At 35.2% G+C, this 20,959-nt stretch overlaps 1 protein-coding gene across 9 annotated transcripts in view; it reads right to left on the bottom strand.

Annotated features, from left to right (window-relative positions):
• ATP2B2 (ATPase plasma membrane Ca2+ transporting 2) overlaps positions 1–20,959 on the bottom strand; it is a 363,788-nt gene that overhangs the window by 69,121 nt on the left and 273,708 nt on the right. For 3 of the 9 annotated variants that reach the window (XM_019620008.2, XM_010718407.3, XM_010718408.3), the window contains exons 8-12: positions 18,588–18,713; positions 9,918–9,959; positions 8,069–8,233; positions 5,634–5,848; positions 3,802–4,044 (exon numbers count right to left, since the gene is read on the bottom strand). In XM_019620008.2, the coding sequence (XP_019475553.1) occupies positions 3,802–4,044; positions 5,634–5,848; positions 8,069–8,233; positions 9,918–9,959; positions 18,588–18,713 (791 nt within the window). Of the gene's footprint in view, positions 1–3,801; positions 4,045–5,633; positions 5,849–8,068; positions 8,234–9,917; positions 9,960–16,093; positions 16,190–17,689; positions 17,723–18,587; positions 18,714–20,959 lie in introns of all 9 variants that reach the window. The other 6 variants (XM_010718403.3, XM_010718402.3, XM_019620005.2 and 3 more) reach the window with 4 other exon arrangements.

Raw genomic sequence — 20,959 nt, 5'->3', positions numbered from 1 at the left:
TGACTGGTTCAGGCAAGTCCATTAGTACTGAAAATCCCACGACTAAATGTGAGACATGACCTTTTTTTAGTAAGAACACATTATACGTGTCCAACAAGCATGTCATCTTTGCCCTCTGACAGATTTCAGGAAACCAGAAGAAAAATAAATAATAAAGAAGAATAAAGAAAATAATGCTCTGAAAGTAAAGCCTCCTATTTATTTTCACAGAAACTTCGAAAGCTACAGAGAGCACAGTAACAGTCTGATAGATCTAATTCTCAGCTACAAAACGTGTTTTTCAACATAGTCATCACCATGAGCTCTGCATTTGTGCCAGAGATGAAGAAGAAAAAGCCTGCATGCCACACTCATCAAAACCTGCAGCAGCAGAAGTGGCCCACCATCACCATTGCTGAAATGCACCACCTGCTGCCTCACTGAGCTCACATCCCCTGTTTGGTCTCCATAAATGTTCAGCCAAATGTCACTGAATACCAATGAGTGCTGTTTTTTCTGAACGGAAGAATTCACTGACACTTTTTTGCTTCATATGTACTTCCATGTCAGACACCATTTTGTCAGAGTGCCCTTTGCTGCCATTTCTGTGATGGCAACAAACTGTAATGAAATACTGCTTTACTCCCAACATCTGCCTCTGACATCATGAACCAACATAATAAAATAGGAGGCATTACTTTCGGAGCAGCCCTCATACTTTTCTAGAACTGTTTTTATGCATGCAAAAGCTCAAATCACTACTTTTGCCATAAGGAGTCTGTATTTCATTATTGCTCCATGATATTCAAGGTCACTGTGCTTTTGAACCAAGGAAAATTGAGTAATTCCCAAAATAGAAATTTTGTTTTCAGAGTAAGAGGTGCTTTACAGCCTTTGTCACAGCTTACCTCCAAAAAATTGTTAAGTCCACTTTATATTTTTGGTAGTTAAAGCTACATAAAACTGTAACACTGGGGAAGAACAGGCTTTCTGGAAAACATCTTCACATAAACAGCATAAGAGCAGCACTGAAGATGCTCAAAGACTGGAAAAACAGCTCAGAGAATACTTTAATCCTTTAGAAGCACTGAAGAGAATTATATATAACTTTGCAATTGTTCAGTTAGAATAATTTCTTTTTAATTTCTCAGGGAACTTCAAATCTTTTCTTCCAAGCAGTGGTATTATTTTCTTTTTATATTTTTATCAATGGTTCAATTGCCCCATAATCAAAAGATAATGCAAGATGAAACATTTCTCACTCAGCAGAGTACATAGCTCCTATATGTGAGCACTGTGAACAGAAGTTCACACAATGAGCATTTACAGTGTACACGTAACTGGATCACTAATAACGTATGTAAAATATGTCATAATACCTAAAATTCAGTTGTTATGACATTTTCTCATATACCCTTTGGGTCTCAGCTGATATTCACCATTCCATTAAATACACTCTAAGAATGAGTGCAAAAGCATGTGTTCAGTATTAACAGTTAGAAAAATAATTCTGCACCCTTTATCCGATTCCCCTCTTTTTTTTTTTGTTTTTTGGTGTTTTTTTTTTTTTGGTATTTATTTATAAATTACAGTGAGTAAGGTCTTTGAAACGATATTTTATATCATAAACTTTAGCTTAAGCTTGCTATAACAACCACCTCCTCTGATACTGGAGTATTCTCCTGGGGTCCACGCTTCAAGGTTTGACCTTATGATGCTGTTATAATAGCTAAAAAATGACCACTAATTTTATACAGTTATGTTCCAGAATTCCAGAGCATCATGTGATTTCCAGAGAATAAATGGCTGCATCTATTAATTTTGAATAGAATTGATCCGTGCAAAGGCATAAAATAACTGCAGTAGTGAAACCCTGACTCCTAGCAGGCACACAACAGTCTTTTCAGTGAGAAGGAATGACTCTAGCTAACAGGAAAGAAAATGTAAAACAACAACACCTATAGTGAGATCACAGTGAAATTCTACAACTACTATTAACCAGGATTTTTTCTGTTAAATGAAACTGCTGCCACAAGAGAGAGGATATTAAACGTATATGTTATACATGTGACCCTTTGGAAAGTGGTGTAATATCTTCCCACATCTCCTCCAGAAAGCTAAAAATTCAGATGAGAGTCTGACCCAGCCTGAAGGTGAACACAGACACCTCATTTCTGTGTTTGGTTTCAAGCATTCAAAACAAACAGCAAAATGCTGAACAACTGAGGTGCAGATGACATTAAGTCTTACTCTGCCAGCTGCACTTACCTGAACTAGCAGTCTGCTGTTCTGTGACCTCATCTCAGCAATGAACAAGTTCTGCCAGTGCTGGTAACGTTCTCTTAAATCCCTACCAGTGCTGAACTCCACAGTGACAGCTAGAACTGATATTGGCAACTAGCAGTTATACAAACACCGATGTCCATATTGACCTACTGCCCTTCGTTCCTATTTGTCTCTATTTCCATTTTTTAATTCCAGTGTGTGTACTGAGGCAGAGTTTGGTTCCATTTCAATTCCTGCAGGAGGAAGCACCTAGACTTACGGGGGCTATAATCATATTAACATAACTAAGATATATGTTCCTCTTTCCAAAAATGAAATGTTACACTGATTTATGAAAGCACGCTCATTAACAACAAAACATTCCTGCTAATTTTCAATTTGTGTAAATTAGATTTCCAACAGCCACTGCCATAAAATATCTATGTAGCATTTACACTGAACCACCTAAGAAAGGAAGGCCTGTTTTCATTTTGGCTAATCTGTCTGGCTTGGATCTGGACAGATCATAAGAAAGACAGAATGAGATTCAGGTGAGAACTGGTGCTGCTGTTTGGATCCTCACAGCTGAAAATGGTATGTAGCTGAGTGAGCTCTGCATTTCCAGAGTATCTGAACTTCAAGTCAAAAGGAGTAGCTCTGACCTCAGTTGTCTACTACAGCTACTTGTTCTTGTAGAGCAGCAGAAGAGCTGTGTTCAGTAATAGCTGATTTCAGCTGCAAGGAGGTAACAAACAGTACCTATTCAAGCTGCTGAAGGCTTCATGTCCTCTCAGCGTAAAAAGTAGCTCAAATCTGCTCTATTTCCAGAGAGCTTTCAGTAAGAACAGAACAGTGGGTGCCTCACAGTACAATTGTTTTTTTTTGTGATTGTGCTTAAAAAAACCCTACTTTTAAAATATTTTGAGGTTCATATGATGCAGCTCAGCTCATTATCCATCTGTAAAAAGGACAATGCATAAACTCACAAGCTAAAAAGGTATTTGGTCTGATATTAAATTTGACCTTTCAAAGAAAAAAATCTACTGAAAGTTTTCAGTCTATTACTAGCTATATACAGAAAAGTCTAATGGCACGAGCCACCAGATTTTTCCATTTTGTCCTCCTTCAGTGAGTAAATAAAACATTTGGAGTCATAATTCACTTGAAAATGTAACAATAAGGACTATTCACTGATAGAACCAATCCCACTTGTCTCACTGAAGAATTAATTGAAGATTTCACACAAAAGTAATTTTACAGATAGAAGGCCTCAATGAAAACTCGTTTTATGAGTAAAGATACCAGCACACAGGTTGGACCATCCCAATCTGTTGGCAGTAAAACGTTTTAAAATACAGCATGGCCTTGTATATACAAGTACAACCCTGCTCACAAAAAAGCCCACATAAGTATTTTCACAGCCTCTGCTCTCATTTTGAGGAATTCAGCAGCATTTAACAATTCATACAGGATGTTAAGGAATTAATAATGCTTTCAGAAGTTATTACTCCTACCATGTTTCATTTTACTGCTGGAAAAAAAAAAAAAACTACTCACCAGAATTTTCGTAGTGTAAGCACTGTTGATAGCAATTGCATTAACCAGCAATTCGAGGGTCTTAGCAGGTACAGAATCAGGGTCAGGGATCTCTTTGTAGTGCACATCACCAATATAGGCTTGGACGACTGTCATCCGGTTGGTTGTTAGTGTCCCTGTTTTGTCAGAGCATATGGCTGTAGCGTTACCCATAGTTTCACAGGCATCTAAGTGGCGGACCAGATTGTTATCTTTCATCATTTTCTGAGGAAGAAAAAAACCAAAACCCCCCAAAAATAGTAACTCCAAGATCTGCTTTGACAAATCTTAAACATCAGTCATACAAAGGAAAAAGTATATATCTTATTCACTAGCATGTAAAGCTCAATCAGAATTTTGTGTCCAGTAATTAGTACTGTATTTACAGACAATAAAGCCCTGACCATCCCTGGAATACTTTTTTTGATCAAATGAAATAATTCTATCCTTTTATCATGGATAAATATTTTAAGGAACAGGTAGAACAGCAAAGATTAGCTGAAGTACTGGAAATACTGAAAATAATAGCATTTTAAAAACAGTATAATTATAGCAAATATTAGAAAACTCTGCAATTTTATATACTTCATTTTGGTTTTCTTTTTTTCTTACAGCTAAACTCCTAAAGCTAGAGATCAATCAGGAATACTTAGTAGCATAAATAAGGTTACCTAGTAATTCAGCAACTGTATATGCACAGAATATGATTGAGAAGCTATCCTGTAAACTATTCATATTTCTATATTTTAACCTTGTAATGTCTAGTCCAACTTTTTAGCCTTTATTTAATACCATTTCCAATACCAGTGTCAGCCTGCAGCATACAGAATGACTACACATCTTGCAAACCAACCAAACCAAAATAATCACCAGTGACTTAAAAAATCCACCACCATTCCATACTGCATATTTTTCACAAGATGGACAGTCTTCCTGGAGTTATATGTTACCCTTATTCAAACTTTTTCAATATTAAAAACCTCTGTGCCTCACCTGACCCTAACTTTCAGAGCAATACCTTATGCTCACAGGACACAATGTCACCAGCTGAAGCCAATATGTATTACTGTTTGATACTGCACTCATAATTACACAAGGATGGATGTGCTGCATGCACTGTGTGAAGGCCATCAGGAGAATGGGAAAATATTTTTAAAGCAGTTAGGCTCCACACTGGCAAAATCACATGGCTGAGATCTGCTCTTTTTTTCCCTAATAAGATCTGACTACCTATAAATCAAGGTATTTCTTCATAATGTTCACGTGTTATTTACCTGCTAAATGGAAATAAATCACAGAGTTTTCACCTGGGATTGCTAGAATGTTTATGTAAGACCCATCTTTCTTTAATTTCCTGACAGAATCATTTGCATTGGCTAAAAACCACTGTAACTGCATTGAAGAAGAATTCTACTTCCTTCGAAAAAAGAATCCTGAAAACTTCAAATCCTTGTCAAAACTTTTTACTATTGCAAAAGCAAGTCTGAAGACAAACTTATATTAAAAGCCTACATTACTCCTAAAGTAAGCCCTGCTCAATAAATCCCTGGTAACTTTGTAAACTAAGCAGGTATTTCTGTTGTTTGAAAACTGTGAAGCTTAAAAGACTTGAGTTAGCACACAAACGCATTTTTTTGTTTTGTCAGAAGTACTTTCAAAGCAGTACTTTAAAGAAATTTCTCTCTCATTATCATTTTAATGACATTAATTTACAGGCCAACTTCAATCAAACCTGACAAAAGCTGAAGAATAACCCACTGGCAAACTCGACAGAAAGCTATTTTTCTCCTATAATTATTTTGAATGTTTCTTACCTTTACAGAATAAGCCAAAGAAATAGTGACAGCAAGTGGAAGACCCTCAGGGACAGCAACCACAAGTACAGTAACACCAATAATGAAGAATTTAACAAAATACTGAACATAGACAGGAGTGCACTCAGGTAACCACTGTTTCTTTTTCACCACAAAGGTGTCAATGGCAAAATATAGTACCAAAATGATTACAGTGATGGCAGACATCACCAAACCTGTAAATAGAAATAAGCAATTACTACAAAGTAAAACATAATTGAAAATACATGCAATTAGAACTTTATATTTGAGTTTTTTGTAAAATTATTTTCACTCTTCATGAGAGTTTACATTGCCACCAGTAGAAATAATGATGAATTTTATAACGCTGAAGAAAAAATTACTATAATACATTTACAGCAAAAACCATTATTATAGTAAGTTTACAAGAGCCAGACATTCTAATGAAGAGGAAAGTACTCCATTCCACAGAGCAGCTAGATGCTGCTACAGTAATTTCTAAGCACTGTCACATTGCTGCCCTTAAAACTTACCAGGCAGTCTAAAGTTGTGCTGTCATTTAACCTAAGTTTTTCAGGTTTAGTACATCACTATTCTGAACATATGCAAACATCAGTTGCTCATCTTTCTCTTGAAATATGTTTATCTTAAGAGGCTTAAGAAAAGGAGCCTTTTCCTATAATTTGCTGATATCTAGAATATTTCAGATAGAGGCGTCCAGTTGAATACAATGAAATAACAATGCAGAATTGTCCACTGAACAGTTATTTAATTGGTCTTCTTGAAAATTTTATTAATACTAGTGTTCCCAAGGCTTTTCTTTCAAAGGAATCTATGCAAATAGTGCATATTTCTGTAAGGAGAGGCTCAAAGGCATACAACACTGACAGCATTCCACAAGAGAGATTAATAAATATTCCACTGAAGTCACAAAAGATCCTGGCTGGGGACAAATGTGCTCTCATACAGACTGTGGTAAGACAGCATTTCTCATGCATGGTTTTGCTCCTGGATTAATGTGACAAACAAAAACTGGTTTCCTTTGGAACACCTACTTAGCCTTGCTGTTATTACTCTTTGACATGCTCTGATGAAGAGGATAAGCCTGTTTTTCAGAGTAAATTAATTTCTCCCTAATGAAATCATGGAAAAAAAGGATGATACTGTGAATTCCATGTCTTGATTGAAGTGATAGACAGATAGATAAATAAATAAATAAGGTAAATAAAAGGATTTTAAGGTTGACAGGATTTTGATGACTCAGGGAGAGCACCATTTAATATCAGAGGATAAAGAAAAATCTACTAAAACATTATATAGGGAAATCTTTATGACAACTCAAGACATCCCATAGATTGCCTGAGGTAGAAGGAAAAACAAGAATAAAGAGATCATAATTAATTAATTTAATTCATATTACTTGCCACATTATTGTTAGAAAGATGTATACAATTACTTGAAAATTACAGAAGAGATGTAGAAAAAGTACTTATTGTAGAAAAATACGTAATCTAAGAAGTTAATAAACACAAGAAATCATGAGGTTTTGTATCAGTGTGTACTGTTCTACAGCCAGCAACAAAACAAGAGAAGCCTGAGGAATATGAAAGTGGGCAAACCCTGAAAGTGAATACTAAAGAGGGATAATTGTAGATTATAAGCCACATACTGTCCAGGAAAGAAAGACATAAGTGGTGTCATGGTCTTCTGCCATCAAAAAAAGTGTAATAAACTAAAAAGGAATAGGAGGGATAAAAATCGGACTGGTAAAGAAGGATAAAAGGTGTTCAATGGAAGTAGAGATAGGAATCTGTTGTAGGAGCACAGCCATGTATCTGGATAGAGTCTGACACCTCTTTAATATCACTAGAAAAATATAGTTAGCAAGCATTACATCATTTTGAAAGACCTTAACTTTCTACCAGCCCTGTTGGAGAAGTGCCACTTTTAACAGCATGGATCAGGTGGTATTGGACAGAATAGTCAACAGATACATCATATTTGCATAGAAGGTGTGAACATGGATGTCACGAGGTAATAAATAGAATAATTTCAGAATCCGTAAGTGGGAAATACTGTGAGAGTGACATTTTCAGATTATATTAGAGATTCTATAACTATGTACTTGGAAGGGAAGAGGAAATTAATATAATGTACTTACTGCATTTGGGAATATCAGCTAAGCTACGTTTCATTTTGCTTTATATATTCATTACAATCCAAGTTGCCCAAAGCTTTCTGTTTCTTGATTGTAAAAACTGGGCTTTAGAAGATAAAAGATCTTCAGTACCACCTACTATCTTCAGAACCGTACTATGACAGCCCATTTCTAAATGTTGCACTAATAAAGCACTACTCTTTTTAGAATTATTTGTTTATAAGCCCTTAGTGCATAGTAATAATATACTGCTATTCAGTCAGTTATCCCATCATACCTGCTTTGCCTATCTGGACTGCCAGCTTGGTCAGCTTTCCCTGTAGGACAGATTTTTCCTTCTTGTGCATGTTGGATTTCTTCTTGTCTTTGTCATCTCCTTCTCCCCCCTCGGCACTCTTCAGTGGCTGCATCTCCATGGCAGCAGCCCCATCCTGCTGCTTGGCTAATAACGCAGAACAAAACTGTTACTTCAAAGCTGTCTTCCATTCCTTTTCTTGTAGAGTTGACACTTCCTGAATTAAACTAGCAACACTCATTGGAGCTGATGAATATAACTTTGCACAGGATTACCCTCTGCTCCCACAGCAGACAGATGCCCAGGTGAGGACCCAGTGGGGTTCCAGAGGGACACAAATGTACAAGTTCACCCACATGCCCTTCACACAAGGGAATATGTATGTAATGCACCATTTGTCAAGTACCATGAAAACCACTAATTCTGGGTTGGTTTGTTTGTTTACCACCAACAATATTCTGTATCATACACATATATATCACTTAATGTTTTGCAACACTTGGCAAGTAACAGTACATCAGCACTGCAGGATTTCCTAGAATAGCAGATCTCAAATATTTTGGCAAGTTGACTGTCTATAATTTTCTAAATTTTGGTATATCTCATAGACTACAATGCAGACTTATAATCTTAGTGTTAATTAAACCATTTTAAAGGCAGTGTGATTGCAGGGATGATCCATACACCTGCTGCTCAAATCCATGGGCATCCCAGTGACCAGTGGACCATAATTTGTGAACCACTATTCTAGAATAATACCAAAGTTAAATAAAAGTTTCCTTAGCATTCATTATTAGATTGCCTGATCTGACCTTCAAGTCAGAAAGCAATACCATCATCATTCTTCAGTAAAAAACAAAACCATAACTTTGAAGGCTAAAGCATCCTTTCCTGAAAGAATGCTAATGCTGATACAAGGAAACTTCAATTTAGTATCAAAGAGAAATAGACACTTTTTAAAAGCAGTGACACTCCACAATTTATATATGTGTATATGTCTATTTGGTACAGAAAGGAAAGGAAATTAAACAGAATGAGATGAAACAGATCTGCTCAGGTTTGGCATTCATGAACAGTTTTTAGAAAATTTTGCTTATTTGACCTGGAAATGCAACTGGTCTGTCTAACCTTAAATCATACACATTCAGTATGACTTTATTTAATACTTCTGTACAACTAACAACTGAGTTTATCTGCTCTGTTTCTGATCCATTAACTTTGCTAAGTTTAGAATTTTCCGAAAAGAATAAAATGGAGGTTTAATTTTCTTATTTAGCATAACCTAAAGAAATCATGATATCTGGTGTTTCTTGTCTAATAAAAATGGAACTATAGCTTTGCTTCAGAGGTAAAATATTTACTTCCATGTCTTCCTAAGATTGTATAGTAAATAAGAAAATCCTAATGTTCTTAATCTTCCCCATCCTTATAGCATACTTTTACGCATCCAAATAACCCAAGGCATTACATTTCCTTTTGTTATCATTTTATCTTCTCCCTACAAATAAAAATGTCTATACAACACCATTAAACACCAAAGTCGACAAGACATACCAAAAAGAGGGTTGGAAAGTCACTAATGATACATAGCATAAATAATTTGCACACGAAAATGAATTCAAATGAGCTTTGTGACATGAAAGTATCTTATATAATAATATCTTCCTCTCCTAAGAATCTGATACATCAAAATTCTATAAATTACAATTTCTTTGGTAGGGCCATTTGTACACTTGTGCAAAAACCACAGATTTTTATTTTATTTTTCAATAGCATCTAACTACATGCTAAACATAACATCCACAACCTGCTTAATAGGAAAGAAGATTACCTTTGTTCTGGCTGTTCTCCATATTCCCATCCTGCATTTTGCCTATATGATGAAAAATTTCAATAGACAACAGACAGTAAACAATCTTCACCCAAGACAACATGAAAATGGGAATTAAAATAAAAAAGGCAGACAAAGTTAATGACAGTGTTACAGATACAAATTTATGATCAGTAGCCTTTGTTATATGTTTACTTAGAAGATGGACAACATAAGGTGGATACATTAAGCATCTGCAAGTCAAGTTTAATGGTATAACAGAAAATATTAAATATCATTACTTTTTACAAACAAATTGTGTAAGTAATGAGGATGAAACTAATAAAAAGAATCCAGTAGAAAGCAGAAGTTTAATAATACTCCTGAACTGAAATCTCAGACATCCACAACTCAGTAAAACCACAGGTAAAAAATTGGCAAACACCAGTACGTAGCATGACTTAATTAACATTCACCAAAATTAAATGAATTATTTTGGCAAATTAAGACAACAAATAACTAAGCTGTTAATAAATACAAACATATAAAACTGTAAAATTACATCTTTCTTATTTTTGCTACGTTATTTAGCAAGTTGCTCCTGTAAATATGAATGCCAGGTGATCATCCTATATTCTGATCTATTCTAAACACAGATGTAAGATGTATTTGTAATTTCCAATGTAATGATTTAGCTACATTTAGTTTTACCGTATCAAACCCATCATTTGTAATACACCATATCAAACTGCCTTTGAAATAAAAATGGCAAAGTACCAGTTAGAGCACAGGAAACTCTGCTATTCAGAATAACTGGTAAACAAAGAGTTTAAAATTTATTGTTGGGGTACATTGTGAAACTTTCACAATCTCATGGAGTAAACTGCAAATGTCCTGAATGGATGGCATCAGCAGTTTGTAGTTAGTTATAATTCTAAATAGAAAAATAATACTAAGGAAAAATAATAGTCAAAGTATCTTCACAGGACTTTGACACATTCTGCTAAGAGAAGTATCATAAGAGTTTGTTAAAAACAAAAATAATACAGCAGCTAAGTTCTGCTCTTCTACCTCCTTGTGATTACAGAGCTCATACCAGCATGCATAATAAAGCAGCAGAAATTATGCGTCAGCATGTATTAATTTTTTCACCCTATGCTGTGAAAACTGAAAGGCTAAGATGCATTTCTTACATGTTTGCATTTTCAGTAATTGGAAAATCACTAAAAACTCAACTCTTAAAAAGAGCAAAAATGGCTGAAAAAGCTGAAAATGTATTACTGTGACATTTCACTTCATACTTAGTAGCACGAGGCTACAAGCAATGAGAAATTGCAAAGTGTGGAATGACAGTAAAGGAAAGGATGTTTTGCTAAATATAATACTCTCAGTATTCATAAGGATTACAAAAGTGTGTTGTTTAGCACGTCTGTTTTTATCTTCGATCTCATCTTGGATGAAATATGATTTTAAAAAACAAAGGATACCCTTCTTCCAAAGACTTACATCTTATCATAAGACATGAATCTATGACTATGAGCAAAACCAAGTTTGTTTTCATTTTGAAATATAACAAAAATTTGTCAGTTCATGTAAAAATTGCAGTATAAAAAAAACCAACAAAACAAAAAGCACCCACAGCGTGTGGCTGAATTCTAAATCCGCCTGTGTTTTTCCTGCTCTATGCTCTGCTTTATTGTTCATTTTTCTGAATACAATTCAGATAATTCAAGCAGTGTAATTAAAAATTCTTCAACTAAAAAAATACAAATACTATTTTCTATGTGAATCAAAGTATTTTGCTATTGTCTATATTTGCAGTTTAATAGAAGTGAAGTCATTATCATAATGAATTACACTAATGATGCATCTATCCTGGTTGCCTAAAAATACAAGGACAAAAAAATGGTCAATTGTAACCAACAGTGTAAACACACCTATTTAAGGAAAATATTCTAAACCTCTGCAGCTACTGAACTGCACTTCAGTTAATATTTCAGGGACTGCTAGGGGAGCAAAGTGAGTTATTAAAACTAGATGAATTCAAATTATTTAGATAGATGAGCGAAGAATAGGTAATTAGGTAGAGAAAATAATACAGTAAAGGGAAATAAATGGTTTCACTCCAAGCATTCCCTGTAATTCATTGAATCCTAAGTCTGCAATTGACAAATCTCAAGAAGAAAGTAAGAAATTAATGTGACAGAATCATTACTGATGAGAAATCCTTCTCCTTTCAGCTTGTGTTAGGACTGGAAACATTACCTGACCTGGGTGCATTGTTTACAAAAATATTAATATTTTAATATAATTCTTAATATAAAATTCCTCAAAAATTTATGTTCTTAACATACCTCTGCAACTTCTCCCCCTCTTCTGGGACAGTGTGCCCTGAAATCTGGGGCAATTACTCCCAGTTTATTTTCCATGCAAAGATGAAAAATCAGAATGTTCAAAAAAGACTTACAGAGCCTCTAAGATTTGTATTCTGTTTGTGCTTTGCAGGCTTTGCATTTAAATATAGAATGCTTTTTGCATTTTGCCTCTACCTCATGAAAATTTCCATCTTTTACTTGGAACATACCCATGATGTTATTACTGCCAGAGTTCTTACTCCAAAAACGGTAACCTCAGCAAAGAAAAACTCCCCTTTCACTTCTACAGCTCTTAAGAAAGGAGGAATCAGTGAGACAAAATAATAAACTCCTACTGCTGCCATTACAAGTTACTCGTTCATTGGAGGAACTGCTTGAAAACACCCAGAGAAGCTAATCTAGTTTTATTCTGCTGTGCTGTGGTGGAGTGAAAAAAGAAGCTACCCTACTGATTTTCCAAAATGTCTCATCGTGCAACAGAAATGAGTTACAGCTCTCCTAATGCCAACTCAGTTATATTATATAACTCGTAAGAACAGATGTGCATTGCAGATCTATATATAGGGGGAAAAGTGACGTCAAACATGTGAACTGAAAGATTAGGAATTCTTTCATGAAGTGTGATAGGAGCCAATGAGATTAACTACAAAGGAATAAACCTGATCCCATTGTCTCAAGTTGGATGTTTTTCTGCAAAGGGATCTAGGAATAAGGCGGCCAACACTGCTTTCTCTAATCAAATCTGATTTGGGATAACCAAGAAGTAAACAAACTGAGGTTGCTGCTTCCCATATTTAAAAAATACATATTTTATATTTTCTAAACACAATACTGTAAAATCAGAGGAATTTGCATGAATTATGACCTTTCTGTAAATTTGTATCCTTTTGAGAACGGAGTATATTTTGTGCATATACACATATTTATATGTTAACTAATAAGACTAACTAACAATTATACATTTTTATTTCAACTGCTAGAACTCTACAGAATGTGTAGCAGTTCCTTCAACACAGCAGGAGGCCAACAATAGCACATGTCAGAAGCCTATACAGCTTCATCACTGTAAGTTCAGGGACTGTACATAAAAAGCATTTTTTCTGGGTCAGCTGTATATTTGTAAGTAGGATATAAACCAATTTATTTTAAATTGTGACAAGTTGATTTTCAGCTAACAAGCAATGGTATTTCCGGTGCTAAGAACTTATTCAGGTATATGATGTTTTTTTGTTCCTTGGAGGTATGTTCTACACAGAGGTATAAGCTGATAGGTAAAACTGTTCATTTCCAGTTATACCTCAGGGAAAATCCTTAGACATTATTGAAAATTTAGTTTAATCTAGTCTGGAAAAATGGTTACAAGAAGTTGATCTCCTTCTCTTAGAATTTAATTCTTTCTTTCTTCTCTCCAAACCCTGCAGAAACACAGCTATGAGAGCTGCTCTGAAATTAATGCCTCCTATTTTATTATGTTGGCCCATGATGTTACAGGTGGATGTTGGTGGGACGGCAGAAGTTAAACTTTCCCACCATTTCCATTACATTTTGTTGCTGTGCAACATATGGCAGAAGAGGGGCAGTCTGACAGAATGGTGTCTGATATGGAAGCACTTATGAAGCAAAGGAGTGGAACTGAATTCTTCCATGTGGAAAAATTGCACCCTTTGACATTCGCTCATACTTGATGAACATTCACGGAGGCCAAACAGTGGATGTGAGCACAGTTAGGTGGTGGGTGGTGTGTGTCAGCAGTGAGGACAGCAGCAATGCGTCATTCTTGGCTGGTGTAAATTTTTATGAGCATGCCACGGCATGCAGACATGCTGACCATCACTGGTGAAAATGCAGAGCTAATGGTGGTCACTATGCTGAAAAATAGTGTTTTGTAACTGAGAATTTGCTCCATCAAATAGTCTTTGTATGCACTTTGTATCTTTTGTAGTTTCCATGGAAATAAATAGGAGGCATTTCTTTCAGAGCTACCAATGTACCTTCTAAGTATTCTCTAACTCATTATCACTGCTGAATAGAAAAATGCATGATATTAACAGAAACCTGACTTGGGCAATTTCCCAGGGAGTTTCAAAGCACTCAGATCCAACTGTGTTTGCAGTCTCAGCTCTCCTCTGAACATACTATCAGAAAAGTTAATTTACAGAAAGTTTCTTCTCTCATGTTGATCAAATTTCTGCAGAATTAATCCAACTGCCTCATGTTGGAAAAGTTAAAAGCAGAAACATACTCTGTTGAATTACTGACTTCAACACTTAGCACTGAAAAGAACTGAGTTTCTTTTTCTAACGATAGCTTTAAGATAAACAGGGATCGTAACTATTGTTTCTAATGGGAGAGAAGATAGAAAGTCCCATAGATACTTGCTTTAACACACATGATTTAATATCCTTTGACACTCAATTTCAATATTAAGTTCAGACATTAAGACCAAACGCAAGAGATATTTGCCAGGCAATTAAATTGTGCTAACGGAGAGACTTGGTTAGAATAAATCAAGATTCATTTCTTCAGCTTAGTGAGCAATGGTTTTCCAGCAAAACACTTAGGCAAATGCTTAACTTAGTGCTCAGCCACTGCAGGCCTGAGACTAAATATAATTCTGCAGTGTCCAGTGAGACAGAAGGAGGTAATCTGGTAAGACTTGGTTCTGTGGGTGTATTTGTTTTGTGCACAAAAAAGTGTGTGAGACTTATAAATAAAGGAAAATGAGAGATCCTCATTAATTTCCTGGTTCTTATTCTCTAAGAAACCTGAAATTGGGATGTTGGAACTAGGATGGTCTAGGGATAAGAGAGGGATAGGACTTGTAGGCAGGTTTAATATCTTTTCTGATTTTGTCAAGTTATCCCACTAGTTTATCTTACTGTTTAGAACTTGCTATGTCAGAAACTAGCTTTATATGCATAATGCAACAACTAGTGACCTATAAAGGAAAAATTTCAGTTATGAACATGACAAAAAATAAAATGACTCTTGTCAGTGTAGTTGATGCTCTACCAGACTCTTTAGTAAAGATTAAACGTACTTTATGAGCAGAAAAAATACAGCTGTTCTAAGACTAATGTTCTAGACTAACACTGACCTATTCCATTTAATACTGCAATTAAAATAATAAAAAAGACTGAAACACCTGCAATGCTACAAATGAGGTCAAGAAGCTGTAGTACGAGACAGTCAAAATTGACTACATATATATATATTTAATCAGTGCAGGCTGGCTCATAGATAGTCACTGTCTAAGAGCTGCACAAATATCCACACAATCCCATTTCAATCAACCTCTTCTCAAAAAGATGCTGACAGCAGCAATTTTTTAATGAAAACACTGCAAGTTGAAACTGAGCCAGATTCCTGACCCCAGAATTATTTCTCAAAACTACGTGAAGACTTTATGAACACTTATGAGAGTGCCACATCAGAAGAAAAGATAATACAATCCCTTCATCATGGTGTTCCTTCTTCAGGTCTGTGCTGATCAATGCGTAACAAGTTTTACAATGAAAAAGTCAAAAGTTTTGAAACGAGTCTTTGTTAACTGATGCTTTTATCCGCAATTTTAATCAACAGCAAAAAGATCACAGTTCCTGTTTGTTCAACTTCCATGCCTAATTCCAGGTGAATGAAATAATTCATTCATAGCATCTTTGTGGCATCTCTTATAAGCTACTGTAGAGTTTGTGGAATAGGAGCACTCAGAGGGTAATGACACACATAAAACACCTGCGCAGTTCATAGAGGAAAGAGGGAATCTTATATAGTTGGGAGACAGATCTATCAAGTAAAAAAAGCTAGGTGTTCTTGACGTACCATTGACTAAGCTGGCATTTGCATTATCAGTGGCATTTGCACCTGCTGCACCATCTGTAGCTGAAGGAGGGTGGGAGGAGGGATGGGAAGAATCTACTGAATAATAATGGATAAAAACAAACAAAACAACAACAACAGAAAAAACAATAAATAATAATAACAAATGCACATGATAAAAGCAAAAACATTTATGAAATACTGTGGCTTTGTTTTCTCCAAAATCAATGTTTTAAATTAATCAACTTAATTGACAAAAGCAAAACATCAATATAGAAAAGAAAAAACTCATATATAAAAGAACAATAATTACTAAATAAACAAGGACGACATTTCACAAGCTTGGCAGTAGGTGAGAACTGACTACACATAACACTATGTATGGCCCTTGATATGAATTTTTTTACTTCATTTATAAAAGATCTGCAGATATTAAAAAAGGTTGAAATATTTCCCTTGAGTAAATGAACTTACGGGATGCAATCAGGATTTTTAAAACGTGCAGCATACTACATAGTATATGCAACATGACATACTTTGTATTTGATGTAACACTGCATGCTTCAGTACATTACTGCTGGCACAGCCTAGTTTCACATGGGCTGGCCCAGTCCATGTCCTGTCATCACCTAGTAAAAACATACACTGATTTGAGCAGAAACACTAAGTTTTCTGTACTGCATGCAGAAACGTGGAAGAAATACAGGGTCTTGGAAAATACAGTTTTGTGGAGAACAAGGTGTTGTTTTAAATTCAAATGATAGGATTCTGTAATTGCCAGTTTTGAGGTAAAACGGAAAAAGTAACAGAACATGAAGTCCTTATTTTGTTTTCAGCAATTATCTCCATATTAGAGAAACTGCACAAGCAACACATGGATGGGAAAGTGATACCTTTCTATTATTTTACTGTGGACTTTTTACTAGAGTACAGAAGATGAACCTCTGTAAATAAAAAGTAAGGTTTACTTGTTCCTGTTGGCCAGTTGTTAACCTACCACAAACAAGTCCTCTAATAAGTCCAGGCCAGGAGTCTTGAACTTCCTCAGTACTTAGCCCATAATCACTGTTTCATGCTGTACCGGTTTGTTGTTCAAGAAAAATTATTTTCTTTTATTTTATTTTAGAAACGGTAAATTGAGAGAAGAAAATAAACAGCATACAGGATTTAAAAGCACATCCTGTATAAGCAGTTTGAAATTTGAAAGTTGAAAATTTCAATTGCAGATGATTACTCTGCTGATAACAACAGTGTTTTGGTTACTCATGCTTATTTTTTATTCCATTTGGATACTCATACTAACCGGCACAGCACGAACTGCTAATAGCAAATCACGCATTTCAGCATTTAATAAACTGTAATTTACTTGTGGAGATTAACTGAGTATTCAAGCTTAACATTAAGATTTGCAACACCAATAAAGCGTGCACACATAAATATTTGGCATGAACAATCCTGTTGATTTGAAATTGTTCTTTAATTTAACTGGACCAATTAAAAGACAGTTATTTTGATCATTCATTCAACCCTGATTTGCACCAAAGCTTGCTGGCTAAAAGCCTCCTGCTTTCATCTGATGTGGTAGAATGCTTACTCTACCTGGAAGCTGAGTTTCATCCTCCTGTTTCACACCTGTATAATGATTTTTACAAAATGTTAATAAGAACAAAAACATACACCCACATGAGACTGAAGTGAATTGTTAGGACTGGTAGGATTTCAGTGAATGGCAGGTTTATATACCTAAGTTGGGGCTCAGTCAGCAAGCACCTTTGTGTAGACACTCCCCTGCACCAGCACAAATCTGCTAGCAACACTACAAAATGAGGAGGAACGTTCTTGGTATTGCAGCTGGATGCAGCTGGATTAAGTGTCTGCTTAAAAAGATCTTACACATCTCTGCAAGAATCTCTGTCTCTAGGAAATAAGTGATGAGCACTGAGCATTGCAGTACTTTGCTATCTCAGATTTCTCTTTCACTAGGCAATCCACAGTGAAACACTGGAGAATTATCAGTGTCTTGAGCAAAATAAAATAAAGCTAAACAAAGGACCTCAGGGCAGACAACTGTTACATTCAAGCAGATACTGAAGTTGCTCCTTCCATAGATGCAAATGCAAGAGAGCAAAACCTTTGCAAATTTTAGATGACTATTGATTTACGTAGAAAGATATGACAATGGGAGTATGCCCGTGTATTCCCTTGCATTTAATTATATTCTGAGAGTCTGCAATTTCACACTGGAAAAACATCGTTATCCAATGCATGTTGTTGGGTAACGGATTCTGCTGTTTTTCCATGTGACATGCAATGACAAAAATGGGTACAAAAAAGTTTTTAAAATCTTTTTTGTTTGTTTGTTGGTGGGACTTTTTTCTTTGATTGATTTGTTGGCTGTTTATTTATTTACGTATTTTGGTCAAGAATTGAGGAGATTTCTGGCAAAAAAAAAAAAAAAAGCTTTCTTAAGAACATTTGCATGTGTTGAGAAATCTACCTTTTTTGTCTTTCTTTTCTTCTTCTTCTCCTCCAGCACCTAACAGAGTAAAGATGATGCCTGTCTGAGAATTCACACCCACAGCAGTTACAAGCATTCGTCCAGAGCCTTCCATGACGTGAGTACCTGAAAATATGGAATATAAGCATTTTATATCTATCTATATATATACACATATTCACATGCACGCATATTTAAATACACACATGTAGGTATTTATATGAAAATTATAAAGAAGAACCATTAAATATGTTATGCATTCCTTTCAAGAGACAATGCATATTTAATTATACTGAAAGTGCTAATTTACAGGTTTTACTCAAGCAGATGTTAGGAGCCTCTTAGAAAAATTTTGCTATGAGTTGCGGGGACATAAGCAAATTAAAACTTCCTAGAAACAGTCGTAAGTATTTTGATCTAACATCTTGGGAAAGACTTACAACACTGGGTATTTAAAAAAAAACAAAACTTGAAAGTCAGAATGATGTATTGTTATGACGTGTACCCAAAGCCAATTACTAAAAGTTTGTTTTTGTTTTTTTTTTTTAATTGGCTTTAAACCATAGTTATACAGAGAAGAATTCTCAAACAGGCTTATTGTAAACTACCACAAAACGAATTTTAACCAGCTGAGTGATGCATCTGCTGCACTGAGCAATTACAGGACGTTATTGATTTCTGATGGAGAATCTTATTGGTCATTCACATCTAATCAGCCTAAATGGACATGGATGTTCTACATCCTTTTCTTAAAAGAAGCATTTTATGGGATGGAGCCTCATCAACACAGCTTTCTTTCACTGAGCGATCTGAAAAGCTGAAAAAAGGAACATTTTTCATTAAACAGATAAATATTAATATATATTATCTCCTCATAACCTTTTCTTAAAATCAGTTTTTTATTACTGTTCATCCATTTGTTGTCCTCAACATACTAAGTAATCCAACTGTGTATTTGTCATCAAAATCTCTTTTTCTAAATAATTAAAGTGGAAACACAGAATAGAGAGCACACCTGTCCACATTAAGCCTATTTTAAGAGCATAAATCACAACACTAAGAAAAGTTCAGCAGAAGTAAGAAAAGCAGTAACAAAGCCATTACTGATCAGATCTAATTAAAAAAATATGTATCTTAGTGGGTTGAAAAATGTTTCCATGGTTTTACTGTACAGTTTGTCCCTTTCACAAGGCAGAGCAAAACCACAGCCAGCCAAACAACCAAAACCAAGTCACGTTTAAGTCAAAGGAACAATAAATATCCTTGAGAGATAGGATAGGCTTGGTTGTACAGGTTCAAACAAGACAAAATTGCCTGAATGTTTACTTACAGCTTAAGAACCTCCCAGAGGGCCATCATTAAAAATATCTTCTAATTAATAACTTGCTTTTGTATATGTATGCTTTGAAGGAATCTTCTGTAGTGGATTACAAAGGTGTGCATGAGTACAAAAAAAATCACACAGCTTGGGCAAGAAAAACAGCTTCATTGAGAAAACAGGTACCCACCACCAATGTCCAAGCTTACACATGCACAGCTGGAAAAGTCTAAACATCTTAGGCTAAAATGCTTTGCTTAACCTTAGGAACCTTTTCTTATTCTTGCAAACATAATTCAAAAAAGTCAAGGTACATAAAAAAGCACGTACTAAGTACTAATTGATCAGAAGACTACAGTGTGTTGCTGTTGTTGCGGATTTATTTAGTACCTCAGCTAAACAGAAGAGCTGAATCTCCTTTCATCTAAGTCTGTCTACCGTGTTATTTAAGTGGTGCTACAATTCATTCACATTAGCTTGAAAAGAGATGTGGGCTCTATGAAATTGATCAGCTGCTGAAACATGAGCAGAATTCTGCAATGAATGAATGTTTTTCACTTACTCTGTTAACTCAACTTGTTTCAACTTCACATGGAACGATTACACGGAATTCTTTCTTTAGTTTTTCAGTATTAATACAATACATTTTAGTTGATAAACATTTAATATAGATAGAAAATGGAGGAGAAAACATATATGAGCAAAGAGATAATTAGGTTACACAGTTAAGGAAGGTGCATTGCAACACGTACATTTTCAGATAAAAATGCAGTTAAATACATGACTGCTCAGAAACCCTCCAATCTAACAGCACTAATGACATAGGTTAGAAACTGGGTTCAAAAATAAGAAAAGAAGAGCATGCCACTGTGGGGTATTTATCCTGCTGCTTAGTTCCAGGAAGCTCATGATGACCAAAAGTTCTCTATCTGCATGTCTAAACCACTAGTTGCTGAAATTACTAAGAGGTAACTGAAGTTACTAACAAAGTGAAACAACCACCACAGTATTCTCTACAAACAAAAAAGTTTTGCTGCAGAAACTCATCTGCATG

This window comes from Meleagris gallopavo, chromosome 14 (assembly GCF_000146605.3).
Source record: "Meleagris gallopavo isolate NT-WF06-2002-E0010 breed Aviagen turkey brand Nicholas breeding stock chromosome 14, Turkey_5.1, whole genome shotgun sequence".
NCBI lineage: Eukaryota > Metazoa > Chordata > Aves > Galliformes > Phasianidae > Meleagris > Meleagris gallopavo.
The sequence above is the reverse complement of the archived record's forward strand: the minus strand, read 5'-3'. Positions and strand labels throughout refer to the sequence as shown.